Source organism: Staurois parvus, unplaced genomic scaffold, assembly GCF_062004578.1.
Source record: "Staurois parvus isolate SC_StPar_1 unplaced genomic scaffold, SC_StPar_1.0 ptg000132l, whole genome shotgun sequence".
NCBI lineage: Eukaryota > Metazoa > Chordata > Amphibia > Anura > Ranidae > Staurois > Staurois parvus.
The window spans coordinates 3212195-3229305 of NW_028317928.1; the positions used below are offsets into that span (position 1 = coordinate 3212195).

The following is a 17111-nucleotide window of genomic DNA, read 5'->3' on the forward strand; positions in this document are numbered from 1 at the left end:
ACCAATATGGATCTTCTCCCCTTTAGGTATGACACCTGGTATATGCCCCTTTAAGAGACCACCGGTCTCCACCTTGTCCACAGCCAATATACTCAAACAGATATGGGATGGACTCTCAAAGTGTAGTAAGTCACGTGACTTGTGACGTAACGCGTGGGAGGAGCCGGTTGATACTGATACTGCAGGGATGATGGACTAAAGACGCTTGGATTATATCTTGTAAGTGCAATTCTTTAAATATATGTTTATTACTGGTTTTACTACACTTTGAAAGTCCGTATCACCCGGTTCCTCCCACGCATTACGTCTCAAGTCACGTGACTTACTACACTTTGAGAGTCCATCCCATATCTGTTTGAGTACATTGCCAGTGGACAAGGTGGAGACCGGTGGTCTCTTAAAGGGGCATATACCAGGTGTCCTACCTAAAGGGGAGAAGATCCATATTGAGGATTCCCAGGAACATATTCATACCCCTTGGGGGTAAAATGCCCATTTGATCTAACAACGAATGTGTTAGGTCCTCTATTGAAGGTAAGCAGATTGGAGTATAGGTGGTAGGACCCAGTTGCATGTTTGGCGTGGATTGCTGTGTCTCTTGAGCACGTTGTTTGGGACTAAATAATATTGATCCTGGACTCATTTAAAGTGGTTGTAAAGGCAACCCGCAATACTCACCTAAACCCCTCTCAATCCAGCAATGTGCAGTGTAGTCTCGGCTATCCCAGGACTCCCTCTTCTCATTGGCTGAGACAGAAGTGGGAGCCATTGGCTCCCACTGCTGTCAATCATAACCAAGTGAGACAATGAGAAGAGAGAGAGGGTGGGGCGGTGAATGGACACACGGAGCAGAGGGTGCCCCCATAGCAAACTGCTTGTTGTGGGAGCACCCGACAGGAGGGTGGAGCCAGAACAGCCTTCGGAGGACCCGAGAAGAGGCAGATCCAGGCTAATCTGTGCAAAACCACCGCACACAGCAGGTAAGTATTTTTTCCTTAAATAAAATAAGTATTTACAATCACATTAAGTTATATGCACAGACTAATCGGCTGGTTTATCACTTTTTAATATTTGTGTGTATACATTATTATTATACAGTATTTATATAGCGCCAAAAAGTTTGATCAACGCTGTACAGAGTAGTGGGGGACAGTACATGAGACAATACAGTAACAAAACAGTATACGAGGGGTTCGAGGGCCCTGCTCTTTCGAGCTTACAATCTAGGAGGGAGGGGATAGTGGCACAGGAGGAAGTGGCTGTGGGGGATGGAGTGGTGGAGAATGGCTGTTAGGTGAGGGTGGGGTAGGCTTCCCTGAAGAGATGGGTTTTCAGGGTGCACCTGAAGGTGAGAAGGGTAGGTGACAGTCTGATGGATTGGGGTATTGAGTTCCAGAGGATGGGGGAAGCCCTGGAGAAGTCCTGCAGTCGGGCGTGGGAGGAGGGGACCAGGGAGCTAGAAAGTAGGAGGTCTTGTGAGGAGCGAAGAGTGCGGGTTGGGTGGTATTTGGGTATCAGGTCAGTGAGGTAGTTCGGGGCAGTGTTATGAATGGCTTTGTACATCAGTGTTAGTAGTTTGAATTTAACGCGTTGGGCAATCGGAGGCCAGTGGAGGGAATGACAGAGGGGGGTGGCAGAAGCGGAGCGGTTGGCAAGGTGGATGAGCCTGACCGCTGAGTTCAGGATAGACTGAAGCGGGGATAGTCTGCGATGAGGTAGGTCGGTGAGAAGGGAGTTGCAATAGTCGAGTCGTGTGATAATAAGGGAGTGTATGAGTTGTTTAGTAGTGTCTTGGGTTAGGAACAAACGTATTTTGGAGATGTTGCGGAGGTGGAGCCTGCATGAGTTTGCCAGCGATTGGACATGGGGTTGGAAGGACAGGTTTGAGTCTAGAGTGACACCTAGGACTTTGGCTTGCGGGGTGGGACTGATGGTAGCGTTGTTGGTCGTGATGGAGAGGGTGGGGGTGGGGGTACGGGCTGGGGGGAAAATTAGGGGCTCGGTTTTGAGCAGAGTCTCTGATGCCAATGGAGTGTAGTTTATTAAGGAGGAGGGGGTGGTCAACTGTGTCGAAGGGCGCGGACAGGTCGAGGAGTAGGAGGACTGAGTAGTGGCCATTAGCTTTGGCGGTTAGCAGGTCATTAGTGATTTTGAGTAGGGTGGTTTCGGTGGAGTATAGGGGACGGAAGCCAGACTGTAGTGGATCGAGGAGGTTGTTGGTGAGGTGGGAGCTTAGGCGATTGTAGACTAAGCGCTCAAGGAGCTTGGATGTAAATGGCAGCAGGGAGATGGGTCTAAGGTTGTTCAGGTCGGTGGGGTCCAGGGAGGGTTTTTTGAGTAGGGGGGTGATGTGCACGTGCTTTAGGGGGGAGGGGAATGCGCCAGTAGAGAGGGAGAGATTGAAGATGTGGGTGAGGGAGCGTAGGATGGAGGAGGAGGGTGACCGGAGGAGTTGTGTGGGGACAGGTTCAAAGGGGCAAGTGGTGAGGCGGGCTTCTGTGAAGACCTTAGTGACCTCTTCGGTGGTAACAGGGCTGAAGGAGTTGAGTGTTGGGGTGGCTTTAGTGTGCGGGATGTTAGGTGTGGTGGGGGTCAGGGCGATTGCTTGGTCAGAGGAGGGGAGAGTATACATGTATTCATTATCTAACACTGCATTTTGACACGGTATTGTAATTTTAGAGAGCGCTGCACGATACATACAGTTGTGTTCAAAATAATAGCAGTCAGACATCACTAACCTGATAAATCACTGTTTTTGGTAGAAATGATATTTCTACATGGCAAATAATTTACTAGCAGGTGTAGTAGAGTAATAGAAATCCAACAGACCCAACAGTCATGACATGCATGCTGCTGATTCTGTGTAATTGAATCACTAATTGAAGGGGGCATGTTCAAAATAATAGCAGTGTGGAGTTCTATTAGTGAGGTCATTCATTGTTTGAAAAACAGGTGGCAATTATTGCCCTTATTTAAGGAAGGAAGGCAGCAAATGTTGTACATGCTGGTTACAGTGCATTTCTCTCTGAAATTCTGAGAAAAATGGGTCGTTCCAGACATTGTTCAGAAGAACAGCGTACCTTGATTAAAAAGTTGATTGGAGAGGGGAAAACATATAAAGAAGTGCAGAAAATGATAGGCTGCTCAGCTAAAATGATCGCAAATGCTTTAAAATGGCAACCAAAACCTGAAAGACGTGGAAGAAAGCGAAAAACTACCATTGGAATGGATAGAAGAATAGCCAAAATGGCAAGGACTCAGCCAATAATCAGCTCCAGGAAGATCAAAGAAGGTCTAAAGTTACCTGTGAGTACTGTTACAATTAGAAGACGCCAATGTGAAGCCAAGCTATCTGCAAGATGCCCCCGCAGAGTCCCACTGTTGAAAAAAAGACATGTACTGAAGAGGTTACAATTTGCCAAAAAGGACACTGACTGGCCTAAAGAGAAATGGCGCAACATTTTGTGGACTGATGAAAGTAAGATTGTTCTTTTTGGGTCTAGTGGCCGGAGACAGTTTGTCAGATGACCCCCAAACACTGAATTCAAGCCACAGTACACTGTGAAGACAGTGAAGCATGGTTGCGCAAGCATCATGATATGGGGATGTTTCTCATACTACGGTGTTGGGCCAATTTATCGCATACCAGGGATCATGGATCAGTTTGAATACATCAGAATACTTGAAGAGGTCATGCTGCCTTATGCTGAAGAGGAAATGCCCTTGAAATGGGTGTTCCAACAAGACAACGACCCCAAACACACCAGTAAACGTGCAACATCTTGGTTCCAGACCAACAAGATTGACGTTATGGAGTGGCCAGCCCAATCCCCGGATCTTAATCCAATAGAAAACTTGTGGGGTGACATCAAAAATGCAGTTTCTGAAGCAAAACCAAGAAATAGAGAAGAAATGTGGAATGTAGTCCAATCATCCTGGGCTGGAATACCTGTTCACAGGTGCCAGACGTTGGTTGACTCCATGCAACACAGATGTACAGCAGTTCTCAGAAACAGTGCTTATACAACTAAATATTAATTAAGTGATTCCAAGGAAAGCAAAATCTTCAAACATTTTTCAGTTTATATAGTGAATGTTTGAGTTTGTAAAGAAGAATACAAACACTGCTATTTTTTTGAACAGTCTAATATTCACTTTTCTTCAATTTTTTTAGAGGAACAACACAAATGTGATATATTTTTCTTCATGTTTTGATTTGGAATAGAATGTGTAGTGTTCCCAATGCATTTATGTGTATGGAAATAAAAGCTATTAGAAGGATTTTCAGCTTTATTCGCTTTTTTCAACACACTGCTATTATTTTGAACACAACTGTACGTAATGGTTTTACTCTGTGGGAACACCTTTAAATGTGAGCAGCACACTTGGACTTAGAGTTTGTCAGGAGCACACACATTATTTATTTAATAATGTTGTTGTAATTTAATATTTATTTAATAGGTAGCATGGAAGTGTTATTTGTTTTTCACAATTTTACACCTCTTTATGAATTATTACGTTTAACTAGTGATGGGCCTTAAACCCCCCTCCCCCCCCCCATTTGTTTTGCGTTCAAACATTTGAACCTAACGAAAGTTTGACCACAAACTTCGAACCCAAGGGACAATTCACTAAGCAGCACCTTACCGCACCCGAGTATGTTGTAAGATACCGCCCGGCAAGAAAATGTTGACATTCACTAAAAAAAAATGCTACTAAAATTCCGCATGAGTTATTTTATTAAGTCATGTGGTATTTTAGTAGTGAAAACCATGCAGTAATGTATCAGCTATCAGAGGGGTTCCCCGATCTCAGCTGAATTTTAAAAAGGTAGAATTGCCAGCAATTAAAAAATATAAGCAAAAAAACAGTGTGGGTCCCCCCCAATGCATACCAAGCCCTTTGAGTCTGGTATGGGTTTTGAGGGGAACCCCCACACCAACATTTTTTTTGTTAAATGGCATGGGGTCCCCCCCAAAATCCATACCAGACCCTTATCTGAGCATGCAGGTCAGGAAAGTGGGGGGACAAGCAAGTGCCCCCCCCCCCTTAACCATACCAGGCCACATGCCTTCAACGTGCAGCACAGTGGCTAAATGGTTAGCACTTTCGCCTGGCAGTATTAGGATCGTTGGTTCGAATCTCAGCCACGGCACCACCTGCCTGGAGTTTGCATGTTCTCCCTGTGCCTGCGTGGGTTTCCTCCGGGTACTCCGGTTTCCTCCCACACTCCAAAGACGTGTTGGTAGGTTAATTGGATCCTGTCTAAATTGGCCCTAATATGTGTATGTATGAATGTGAGTTAGGGACCTTAGACTGTACACCCCTTGAGGGTTAGGGACTGATGTGAATGTATAATATATTGTGTAAAGCGCTGCATAAATTGACGGCGCTATATAAGTACCTGAAAAAAAAATAAACATGGGGGGGTACTTTGGGGCAGGGGGAACTCCCCCCAAAGTCCCTTATCACCATGTTGATGTAAACATGGGCCTCTTCCCCACAACCGTGGCCGGTGGTGGTGGAGCTTATCGGATCTAGAATCCCTCTGTAACAAGAGGGGCCCCCAGATCCCAGACCCCCCCATGTGAATGAGTATGGGATATATGGTACCACTACTTATTCACAAAAAAAAATGTAGTGTAAAAAATGACAGTAGACATCCTTTGACAAGTCCTTTATTAAAACAACAAAAAATTTAAAAAAATGCCCCCGAAGTAGATCCAACGTCAGTTGTGATGCCCGCTGTACCCAAAAAAATTTAAAAAAAGACTCCGCTCTTGATGCAGACTCCCGCCGCCAGACTGCTCCACCGGCCTGACAGTTCCTTTCTATGGGGCGGGGCCACCCGGTGATGTCTCTAGGTGACCCCGCCCCCTTGCGATGTCATCAACCAGGACATGCTGACTGTGCTGTGATTGTCCAAAGCATTGCACCTGACCTGTGGTCAGGTGCATTGCTTTGGCCAATCACAATACACTGTCAGAGTGCAGTGCATTGTGGGGCACAGCGGGCGAATAGCCCGCCGAACGTCCTTACCTTTCGTGTGCTCAAAGAAACATCAAGCCCATCACTATCTCTAACAGAGAAACACAACATCACTTACGTGATTATATATATGTATATCTTACAGGTGCACTGAGTGACAGAAATACACCAGAGAGTCACAGCCCTCCGAATTCTCCAAATTCCTCAGAGGAACATCACGAGATCCCACACCACCATCAGGTAGATGAGGCTAGGATCTTTTGGGGGGGGGGGGATTTAAGCAAAGCTACTATCTATTTCAAGTGGCAGGCGTGACTAAGTTATTTGTGTCTGTATATTCATTAGAAAATGAACCAATCCTTCTGAGGCATTTTTGTATACTTTTGCTAAAAAATGCATTTTTCAACACATTAGGTCTGGTCAGAGGCACATTTCAACCTGATTATGAAGAGTTAGGCTTCATGCACACACGACGTTTTCCTCCCCTGGATGACTTTGCATCTAGGTGCAATAAGGCTTCTCAAGCGTTTGGGTGTTCATTCCAGTGGCCAGAATGTTCATTTATTCTGGTCAATGAAACGCCTGAGTGCTCAAGCACTAAACGCATCTTGTGGTTTTCGTGCCAAAACATGTCTCTCCCGAACGCGCAAGCGATGGGGTTGGTTTCTGCCTCTAAACACTCTTAAATGCCTAAGTGTGCATGGACACATACAGTGGGGAAAATAATTATTTGGTCCCCTGAAGATTTTGTACGTTTGCCCACTTACAAGGAAATTAAAGGTCTAACATTTGTATCATAGTTGTATATTAAATGATAGAGACAGAATATCAGCCAAAAATCCAGAAAAAGCACATGGTACAAATGTTAAATATGGAGTTGCAGTTCCACAAGTAAAATAAGTATTTGATCCCCAAGCGAAACATGACTTAGTACTTGGTGGAGGATCCCTTGTTGGCAATCACAGAGGTAAGATGTTTCTTGTAGTTGGTTACCAGGTTTGCACACATCTCAGGAGGGATTTTGGTCCACTCTTCTTTACAGATCTTCTCTAAATCATTAAGGTTTCTTGGCTGTCACTTGGCAACTTGATGTTTCAGCTCCCTCCATAAATTTTCTACAGTATTAAGGTCTGGAGACTGGCTAGGCCACTCCATGACTTTAATGTGCTTCTTGAGCCACTCCTTTGTTGCTATGGCGGTATGTTTTGAGTCATTGTCATGCTGGAAGACCCATCCAACACCCATATTCAGTGTTCTGGCTGAGGGAAGAAGGTTCTCATCCAAGATTTTACAATACATGGCCCTGTCCATTGGCCCCTTAATGCGGCAAAGTCGGCCTGTACCTTTAGCAGAGAAGCAGCCCCAAGGCATAATGTTTACACCTCCGTGCTTGCCTAGAAGGATGGTGTTCTTAGAGTCATTGTCAACATTTTTTTTTTCTTCCAAACACAGCGAGTTGAGTTATTGCCAAAGAGCTGAATGTTGGTCTCATCTGACCACAACACTTTCTCCCAGTCCTTCTCTGAATCATTTAGATGTTCATTGGCAAACTTCAGACAGGCTTGTACATGTGTCTTCTTGGGGAGGGGGACCTTGTGGGCACTGCAGGATTTCAGTCCATAGTGGTGTATTGTGCTACCAATGGTTGGTTTGGTTACTGTGGTCCCAACTGCCTTGAGATCATTCACAAGCTCCTCCTGTGTAGTTCTGGGCTGATCCCTCACTTTTCTCATCATCATCCTTACCCCATGAGATGACATCTTGCATGGAGCTACAGATCAAGGGTGATTGATGTTATTTTGTATTTCTTCCATTTGCAAATAATCGCTCCAACAGTTGTCTCCTTCTCACCAAGCTTCTTGCTGATGGTCTTGTAGCCCATTCCAGACTTGTGCAGGTCTATAATCTTGTCCCTGATGTCCTTTGACAGCTCTTTGGTCCTGCCCATGATGGTGGTGAGGTTTGAATCGAAGAATGATATTCTGTGGACAGATGTATTTTTTTTTTTTATACACATAACGAGTTGTCGTTAGAAGCACCTTCTTACATTGACCGGACTAATCTGTGTACCACATGAGCACACAGCCAGTCTGTGGGAGCCAGAATTATTGTTGGCTGGTAGAGGAGCAAATACTTATTTTAATCACTGAACTGCAACTCAATTTATAACATTTGTATCGTGTGTTTTTCTGGATTTTTGGTTGATATTCTGTCTCTACCATTTAAAATACACCTATGATAAAAATTATAGACCCTTCATTTCTTTGTAAGTGGGCAAACTTACAAAATCTGCTGCAGCCTAACATAGAAGGTCATTTAGAGGCAGGAAAAAAATAACTAACCGCAATGTTTTTAATGCCTTGTGTGCATGAGGCCCAAGTCATTAGAAGTAAATACGTCTCAACTGATCACCCATAGCTTATACCAGTGTTTTTCAACCTTCTCTCAGTCAGGGCGCCCTTTAGAATCATGCACAATCCTGAGGCACACCAGTGTGAGGGCTCGTTTGCACCTGGAGGTATCTGACCACACACATTTTTTAGCATGTTCCCGTGCATCACATTTTTTTAATGAGCTGCTCTATGAAATGTGCAAAAGGGTGCGGCATGATTTTAAAATTGTGCAGCACCAAAACACATGGTACTGGGGTACCATGCATTTTAGCAGGCGCAAATGTATGCACATTTGCTAGATGTGTGAGGGTGTCATTTGAGAATTGATGGCACCCACAAGCATCTGCAAAAGGAAGCATGGGAAAACAAGCAATTTTGCACGTTACCCCACTGCACCTGGTGTGAACGAGCTCTAAAATGTAGTCAGTGAGGCAGAGTTCAGATGTCTGCAGGTTTTAAACTCCCTCCCTCCCCTCCTAGCACAACTAACTCAGCCAAATCCCCATCCCAGTACAACCCCCCAAAATCCCCCCTCTTCCTAGCACAAATTCTGTCCTTACAGCATTCTATCCCCACTAACAGCAGCAGCAAGGAAGAGAGAGCTCGCACCTCCCCTGATCTCTAGTCCTCTCTATACTCTTGCCGGCAAATCCTTAGCAACACATGACATCACTGGTTGGTAGGATGTGGTCAGGCGGCCAGCTTGGCTTTCTGTTTTGGCGGCAAGAGTACACAGGAGCAGAGAGCGGGGCGGTCCTCTTAGGTACACAGGACTTTACAGTGCTCTCACAGTAGCTAACAGAGGATTGCTCAGATCACGCTGTTGCTGCGGCACCCCTGAGGACTCCTTATGGCACCCCAGGTTGCTGCGGCACCCCTGAGGACTCCTTATGGCACCCCAGGTTGCTGCAGCACCCCTGAGGACTCCTTATGGCACCCCAGGTTGCTGCGGCACCCTTGAGGACTCCATATGGCACCCCAGGTTGCTGCGGCACCCCTGAGGACTCCTTATGGCACCACAGGTTGCTGCGGCACCCCTGAGGACTCCGTATGGCACCCCAGGTTGCTGCGGCACCCCTAAGAACTCCTTATGGCACCCCAGGTTGCTGCGGCACCCCTGAGGACTCCTTACGGCACCGCAGGTTGCTGCAGCACCCCTGAGGACTCCTTACGCCACCCCAGGTTGCTGCGGCACCCCTGAGGTCTCCTTACGGCACCCCAGGATGCTGCGGCACCCCTGAGGACTCCTTATGGCACCCCAGGTTGCTGCGGCACCCCTGAGGACTCCTTACGGCACCCCAGGTTGCTGCTTCACCCTGCTTGAGAAACACTGGCTTATACTCTCCACTGTCCTGTCCTTGTAAAGGTTCCCAAGTGAATCTTTACTGTGGGATCTGTTTAGGAATCAACAAGCATAAACAGGTCTGTCACTGCATTAGAGAGGTTTAGATTGAATGTTCTGGATCAGAAGTTGCTCTTTATTAGGTCCTTTGTTGATGGAGTGCAGTGGCTCTGTTTAGACTGCTCTCAGACACGGGACGGCCTGTATAGGAGTCTGGGAAGGAATCCAGGAAAATGAGGTGAAAAGGAACACCAAATCGGCAGATCAAGAGTCCAAAATTGTTTATACCATCATATGTATCTGGAGCAATAAGGCACCATGTTAGAGGAGCTTGTCTTTTTAGGGCTTCGACAGCTGTAGGAAGTAGAAGAAAAGCTGTCGACTAGAACACAGCTACATCTGATGGTTTGGAGTACATTCGCTTGCTTTGAATACATTAGATCAGATAGATCAACCTGAATGCAGGGCTTAGATTATTCTGGCTATACGGTACTAGTTGGAACCAGTTAGAAATCAGACACCGGAAATTATGCAATAATTTGTTTGTGTATTGTAGCCATTTTATAGCCTCACTTGCAATCCATGAATATGAACATTTTTTTAGATTGGTGATGGTACACGCCTAAACCTCTGATGTTGGGTAGGAATGGAGAGTCTTCCAGTGTAGATGCACATTCAGTGGTTCTTATAGTGATAGCATTCATTTGCCTTTCTTCTGTTATTATTCAGGATGAAAGTCCTATTAAAGTTGAAGTGAAGGAGGAAGATATGTACCCAAGGGGTGAGGAACCATGTAAAAAGGAGGAGAGACCTCCAGAGATCGGCACAGGTGAGTAATAAACCCTAAAGGTCTGATATACTTACGTAAAGTGAATTGATCCAATATATTGAGACATTTAAATAGACAAATAAACAAAGAGCCCCTGTGACCAAAATAACTTTTTTCAATAAAAGTTGATAAGTTTGGAAAAACATTCTATTACGTAAAAGGTTGGAGGCCAAAGTGACAAGAGGACTTCCCTTGCGGGTAAACTCTGAGCATTCTTGGAGGTGAGGACAGGGCGTGCAAGGTTCAAAGAAGAATGGGTTGCCTGCTGGAGGCTGCTTGTGGGGATGTCTGGCTGGAGAGTTACTGGACACGGTGTCAGCTGCGGTTCTGGAATCCCCAATGGTGAGGCAGGCCTGGAACAACAACACCAGGAGGTAGGTAGTACCCGTAGCAGGGCAGACTAGTAGAACTGAACTGAGGTCGAAGTTGTTTACAGAAGCCAGCCATGAGGACAAGAAAGTAGCCAGGGAGGCAGGCCAGGGTCATTCAAGGGTGATCAGAAGAAGTAGAGTCCATCAGAGCAGGCGTCTCCAAACTATTGCCCTCCAGCTGTTGAAGTACTACAAGTCCCATCATGCCTCTGCCTCTGGCAGTCTTGCCTGTGGCTGCCAGAGTCTTGCAAGGCCTCATGAGACTTGCAGTTCCTCAACACCTGGAGGGCCATAGTTTGGAGACCCCTGCTTTAGAGTAAGCTGATGCCAGAACCAGGAATCAGGCAGAAGACAAGGCCAGAAGCAAGCTGAGTCAGTATTGGGAAATCCAAGAAACACAGGAACAAGAGCACTGGGGAGCCAATGAACAGCATAAATCTCTGGAGGCTGCTCTCTTCCTTATAAAGGGCATTTGGCGTCGGTCCTGGACGAGGGCGTGCACCACTGCACATCCTTGCATCAGCTTGGGCCGGTGCATTCCTAACGCATCCTCAAGGAGTACAGCCATGCAAAATACAGGCAGTGATGCCAGGTCTTCGTTTTGGCGCATGCATGCCTCTGATTCGAGTAGCATCCTGACACTCATTTCAGTATATAGTTAGTCTGGCTGAAAAAAGACAAACGTCCATCCAGTTCAACCATTAAAAAAAAGTTATAATCCTATACCCACAGTTGATCCAGAGCAAGGCAAAAACCCAGCAAAGCATGATCCAATTTGCTCCTGCAGGGGAAAAAATTCCTTCTTGATCCCCCAAGAAGCAATCGGATATTCCCTGGATCAACTTTACCTATAAATGTTAGTATCCAATTATATTCTGTGTGTCCAAGAAAGAATACAGGCCTTTCCTACAGCAATCCACTGAGCTGGCCAGAACCAACTCTTGAGGGAGTCTATTCCACATTCTCACAGCTCTCACTGTGAAGAAACCTTTCTGTGCTTGGAGATGAAATTTCTTTTCCTCCAGACGTAAAGAGTGCCCCCTTGTCCTCCGTGATGACCTCAGGGTGAATATCTACACCGAGTTCACTATATGAACCACTGATGTATTTATACATGAAGATCATATCCCCCCCTTATGTATTATACATGGAGATCATATCCCCCCTTATGTATTATACATGGTGATCATATCCCCCTTATGTATTATATATGGAGATCATATCACCCCTTATGTATTATACATGGTGATCATATCCCCCCCTATGTATTATACAAGGAAATCATATCCCCCCCTTATGTATTATACATGGAGATAATATCCCCCCTTATGTATTATACATGGAGATCATATCTCCCCCTTATGTATTATACATGGAGATAATATCCCCCCTTATGTATTATACATGGAGATCATATCTCCCCCTTATGTATTATACATGGTGATCATATCCCCCCCTATGTATTATACATGGTGATCATATCACCCCCCCCCTTATGTATTATACATGGAGATAATATCCCCCCTTATGTATTATACATGGTGATCATATCCCCCCCTATGTATTATACATGGTGATCATATCCCCCCTTATGTATTATACATGGTGATCATATCCCCCTTATGTATTATACATGGAGATCATATCCCCCCTTATCTATTATACATGGATATCATATCCCCCCTTATCCCCCTTATGTATTATACATGGAGATCATATCCCCCCTTATGTATTATACATGGCGATCATATCGCCCCTTATGTATTATACATGGCGATCATATCCCCCCTTATGTATTATACATGGAGATCATATTCCCTCTTATGTATTATACATGGAGATCATATCTCCCCTTATGTATTATACATGGAGATTATATCCCCCCTTATGTATTATACATGGTGATCATATCCCCCTTATGTATTATACATGGAGATCATATCCCCCCTTATATAATATACATGGAGATCATATCCCCCCTTATGTATTATACATGGAGATCATATCCCCCTTATGTATTATACATGCAGATAATATCCCCCCTTATGTATTATACATGGAGATCATATCCCCCTTATGTATTATACATGCAGATAATATCCCCCCTTATGTACTATACATGGAGATCATATCCCCCTTATGTATTATACGTGGAAATCATATCCCCCCTTATATATTATACATGGAGATCATATTCCCCCTTATGTATTATACATGGAGATCATATCCCCCCTTATGTATTATACATGGATATCATACCCCCCTTATGTATTATACATGGAGATCATATCCCCCCTTATGTATTATACATGGAGATCATATCCCCCCTTATGTATTATACATGGAGATCATATCCCACCTTATGTATTATACATGGAGATCATATCCCCCTTATGTATTATACATGGAGATCATATCCCTCTTATGTATTATACATGGAGATAATATTCCCCCTTATGTATTATACATGGAGATCATATCCCCCCTTATGTATTATACATGGAGATCATATCCCCCCTTATGTACTATACATGGAGATCATATCCCCCCTTATGTATTATACATGGCGATCATATCGCCCCTTATGTATTATACATGGCGATCATATCCCCCCTTATGTATTATACATGGAGATCATATTCCCTCTTATGTATTATACATGGAGATCATATCTCCCCTTATGTATTATACATGGTGATCATATCCCCCCCTTATGTATTATACATGGTGATCATATCCCCCCTTATGTATTATACATGGAGATCATATCCCCCTTATGTATTATACATGGAGATCATATCCCCCCTTATGTATTATACATGGCGATCATATCCCCCCTTATGTATTATACATGGAGATCATATTCCCCCTTATGTATTATACATGGAGATCATATCCCCCCTTATGTATTATACATGGAGATCATATTCCTCCTTATGTATTATACATGGCGATCATATCCCCCCTTATGTATTATACATGGAGATCATATTCCCCCTTATGTATTATACATGGAGATCATATCCCCCCTTATGTATTATACATGGTGATCATATTCCCCCTTATGTATTATACATGGTGATCATATCCCCCTTTATGTATTATACATGGTGATCATATCCCCCCTTATGTATTATACATGGAGATCATATCCCCCCTCTTCTCAATCGCCTCTTCTCAAGAGAGTTATCCTCTTCAGTTCCTCTAATCTTTCCTCATAGCTGAGCTCCTCCATGCCACGTATCAGTTTGGTTGCCCTTCTCTGTACTTTCTCCAGTTCCCCAATGTTCTTTTTGTGAATTGGTGCCCAAAACTGAACTGCATATTCCAGATGAGGTCTTACTAATGATTTGTACTGGGGGGGAAATTATATCTCTCTCTCTGGAGTCTATACCTCTCCTAATACGAGAGAGGATTTTGCCAGTATGGCAGCCATGAGCAAACCGTATTTCAGCCTGCTCCTCTTCTGCCCTAGAAATCCACCTGTAAGTGGTCCACATGTCTGTTTTTCAGGTGGACCTGATCAGACCCTCTATTCATCTCTATGGAGTGGCAGATGTAAACGGAACCACTTTACACCCGCTTACCTTTAATCCGATTCACTGAAAACCAACGTAAGGGGGTCCGTTCCCCTCTGTCTGGGGGGGATCGGATCGGAGGGCAGTTGGGTGCAAACAGACAGTGGACAGGTGGAGCGGACATGGACCTGTGACCCACCTGTTCTTCACCAATCAGTGCGTGATCAGCAGACCGATCCCCCATTGAGCAAAGTGGAGTCCGCCGCATGTGGAAGGGGCCTAAAGCCCCATCTCTGCACAGTCCACACCGTCCATTGTTATAACAAAGAATTTTTTTTTTCCTCTTCTCCAGATGGAAGATACAGACGGTATGACGCAGAGCAATGTACCACAATATCTCCCGATGGTGAGACAGAAGATGATGACATTGCATCCGATTCTTCGGAGGATGATGACATCACGTCTGATTCTTCAGAAGAAAACTCCACCACTCAACCTCTCAATCCAGCCCTTCCTCCTACTAATCTTTCCTCCGATGGAGGGGGTTTACCCGATCATCCCCCTCCCGTCACCAATCGCACGTGTGCTGTCGATGGGGAAATGGTCTCGTGTTCCAAGTGTGGAAACTGTTTCACCCACAGGGCAGATCTTATTGAGCATCAGAGAAGTCACGGGGTGGTGAAGTCATTTTCATGTTCTGAGTGCGGAAAATGTTTTACAAAGAAGCGCTACTTAATTGAACATCAGAATATCCACACGGGCGAAAATCTCTTTTCGTGTTCGGAGTGTGGAAAATGTTTTACCAGGAAAGGAAAGCTTATCGTACACCAGAGATCCCACACAGGGGAGAAACCATTTTCATGCCCAGAGTGTGGGAAATGTTTTTCCCAGAAAGCAACGCTTGTCAAACACGAGAGAGTCCACACGGGAGAGAAGCCGTATTCCTGCTCGGAGTGCGGGAAATGTTTCACTGGGAAAGATATACTTATCACACACCAAAGAATCCACAGAGGGGAGAAGCCGTTTTCATGTCCAGAATGCGGTAAGGGCTTTAGGCAGAAGTCTGACCTCACCAGACATTGTAGGAACCACACAGCTGAGAAACAATACTCCTGTCCCACGTGTAGGAAAAGCTTTCCTGAAAAATCACTTCTGGTTATACATGAACGCGTTCACACCGGGGAGAAGCCGTTCGCTTGTTCTGAGTGCGGGAAATGTTTCTCCCAGAGAGGAAGCCTCATATCCCATGAGAGAATTCACGCTCCAGAAAAACCGTTCTCCTGCTCCGAGTGCGGAAAGAGCTTCACCCAGAAGCAAAACCTCATCGCGCATCAAAGGACACACACGGCCGAGAAACCATTTTCGTGCTCCGAATGCGGAAAGTGTTTTACCCAAAGGGTAAACCTGATCTCGCACCAAAGACTTCACACGGGAGAAAGGCCATTCTCGTGTTCCGAATGCGGGAAAAGCTATACTAACAGATCGCACCTTGCCACCCATCAGATTGTTCACATGACTGAAAACCCGTATTCCTGTCCTCAGTGCGGGAAATGTTTCACCCGCAGGGGAAGTCTCATCCAACACCAGAGGTCACACACTGGAGAGAAGCCATTTTCCTGTTTGGAATGTGGGAAAATGTTTACAAGGAAAACGTCGCTTATGTCCCATCTCGGTTCCCACAGGATGCAAGAGGTTCCCGTGGCGGAAGTGGCAGCCGAGTAGGCGCCTTTTATAAAGGTGCCAATTATCGCAGCATCCAATCGGCTCATTCTTCTTGTGTTTGCCCCATTTTTCCAGTTGAAGTAGGCTTAGCAGGACTTCTTGGTTTTGGGCTTCTGGAGGCAGCTGGAACAGAATGATTGAGGCTTTGATGTGAACCTGCATGCTATCAGAGAACCGTCCAGGAATGACATCTGTAGCCCCAGGAGATCCCATGCTGGCCCATTATGTTCATTCAAATCATAGACATTTCCTTCTCTGTGCTAAGAATTTCAGAACTCTATTAATACGACTGTGACAAACGAATTCACCTCTTTTGAAGGGAAACTCCACTTTCATGGGAAAAAGATGAGCATATAAAAAAAATAATAATAATGTAGCGTATACAATTGTGACACCAATCATATTGTCATTGAATGTTATTAACCACTTGCCTTACCGAGGATTTACCCCCCCCCCCCTTCCTGCCCAGGCCATTTTTCACATTAAAGCGCTGATCAGAAAAGATATTTAGCAGTTTACAGGTGAAACTCGAAAAATTAGAATATCGTTCAAAATTTCATTTATTTCAGTAATGCAACTTAAAAGGTGAAACTAATATATGAGATAGACTCATTACATGCAAAGAAGGATAGTTCAAGCCGTGATTTGTCATCATTGTGATGATTATGGCTTACAGCTCATGAAAACCCCAAATCCACAATCTCAGAAAATGAGAATATTGTGAAAAGCTGCAATATTCTCGGCTCAAAAGTGTCCCACTCTAATCAGATAATTAAGCCATAATACCTGCAAAGGGTTCCTGAGCCTTTAAATGGTCTCTCAGTCTGGTTCAGTAGGAATCACAATCATAGGAAAGACTGCTGACCTGACAGTTGTGCAGAAAACCATCACTGACACCCTCCATAAGGAGGGAAAGCCTCAAAAGGTAATTGCAAAAGAAGTTGGATG

The 17111-nt window shown here is 44.8% G+C and overlaps 1 protein-coding gene across 1 annotated transcript in view; it reads left to right on the forward strand.

Moving 5' to 3' along the window:
- Nucleotides 1–16658, forward strand: part of LOC149466171 (uncharacterized) — a 29569-nt gene extending 12911 nt beyond the window's left edge. Inside the window, exons 8-10 of the mRNA XM_089672739.1 lie at nucleotides 6134–6228; nucleotides 10453–10552; nucleotides 14794–16658. Of these exons, the coding sequence (XP_089528865.1) occupies nucleotides 6134–6228; nucleotides 10453–10552; nucleotides 14794–16163 (1565 nt within the window). The 3' untranslated portion in view covers nucleotides 16164–16658. The remainder of the gene's footprint in view (nucleotides 1–6133; nucleotides 6229–10452; nucleotides 10553–14793) is intronic.
- Nucleotides 16659–17111: the final 453 nt, after the last annotated feature.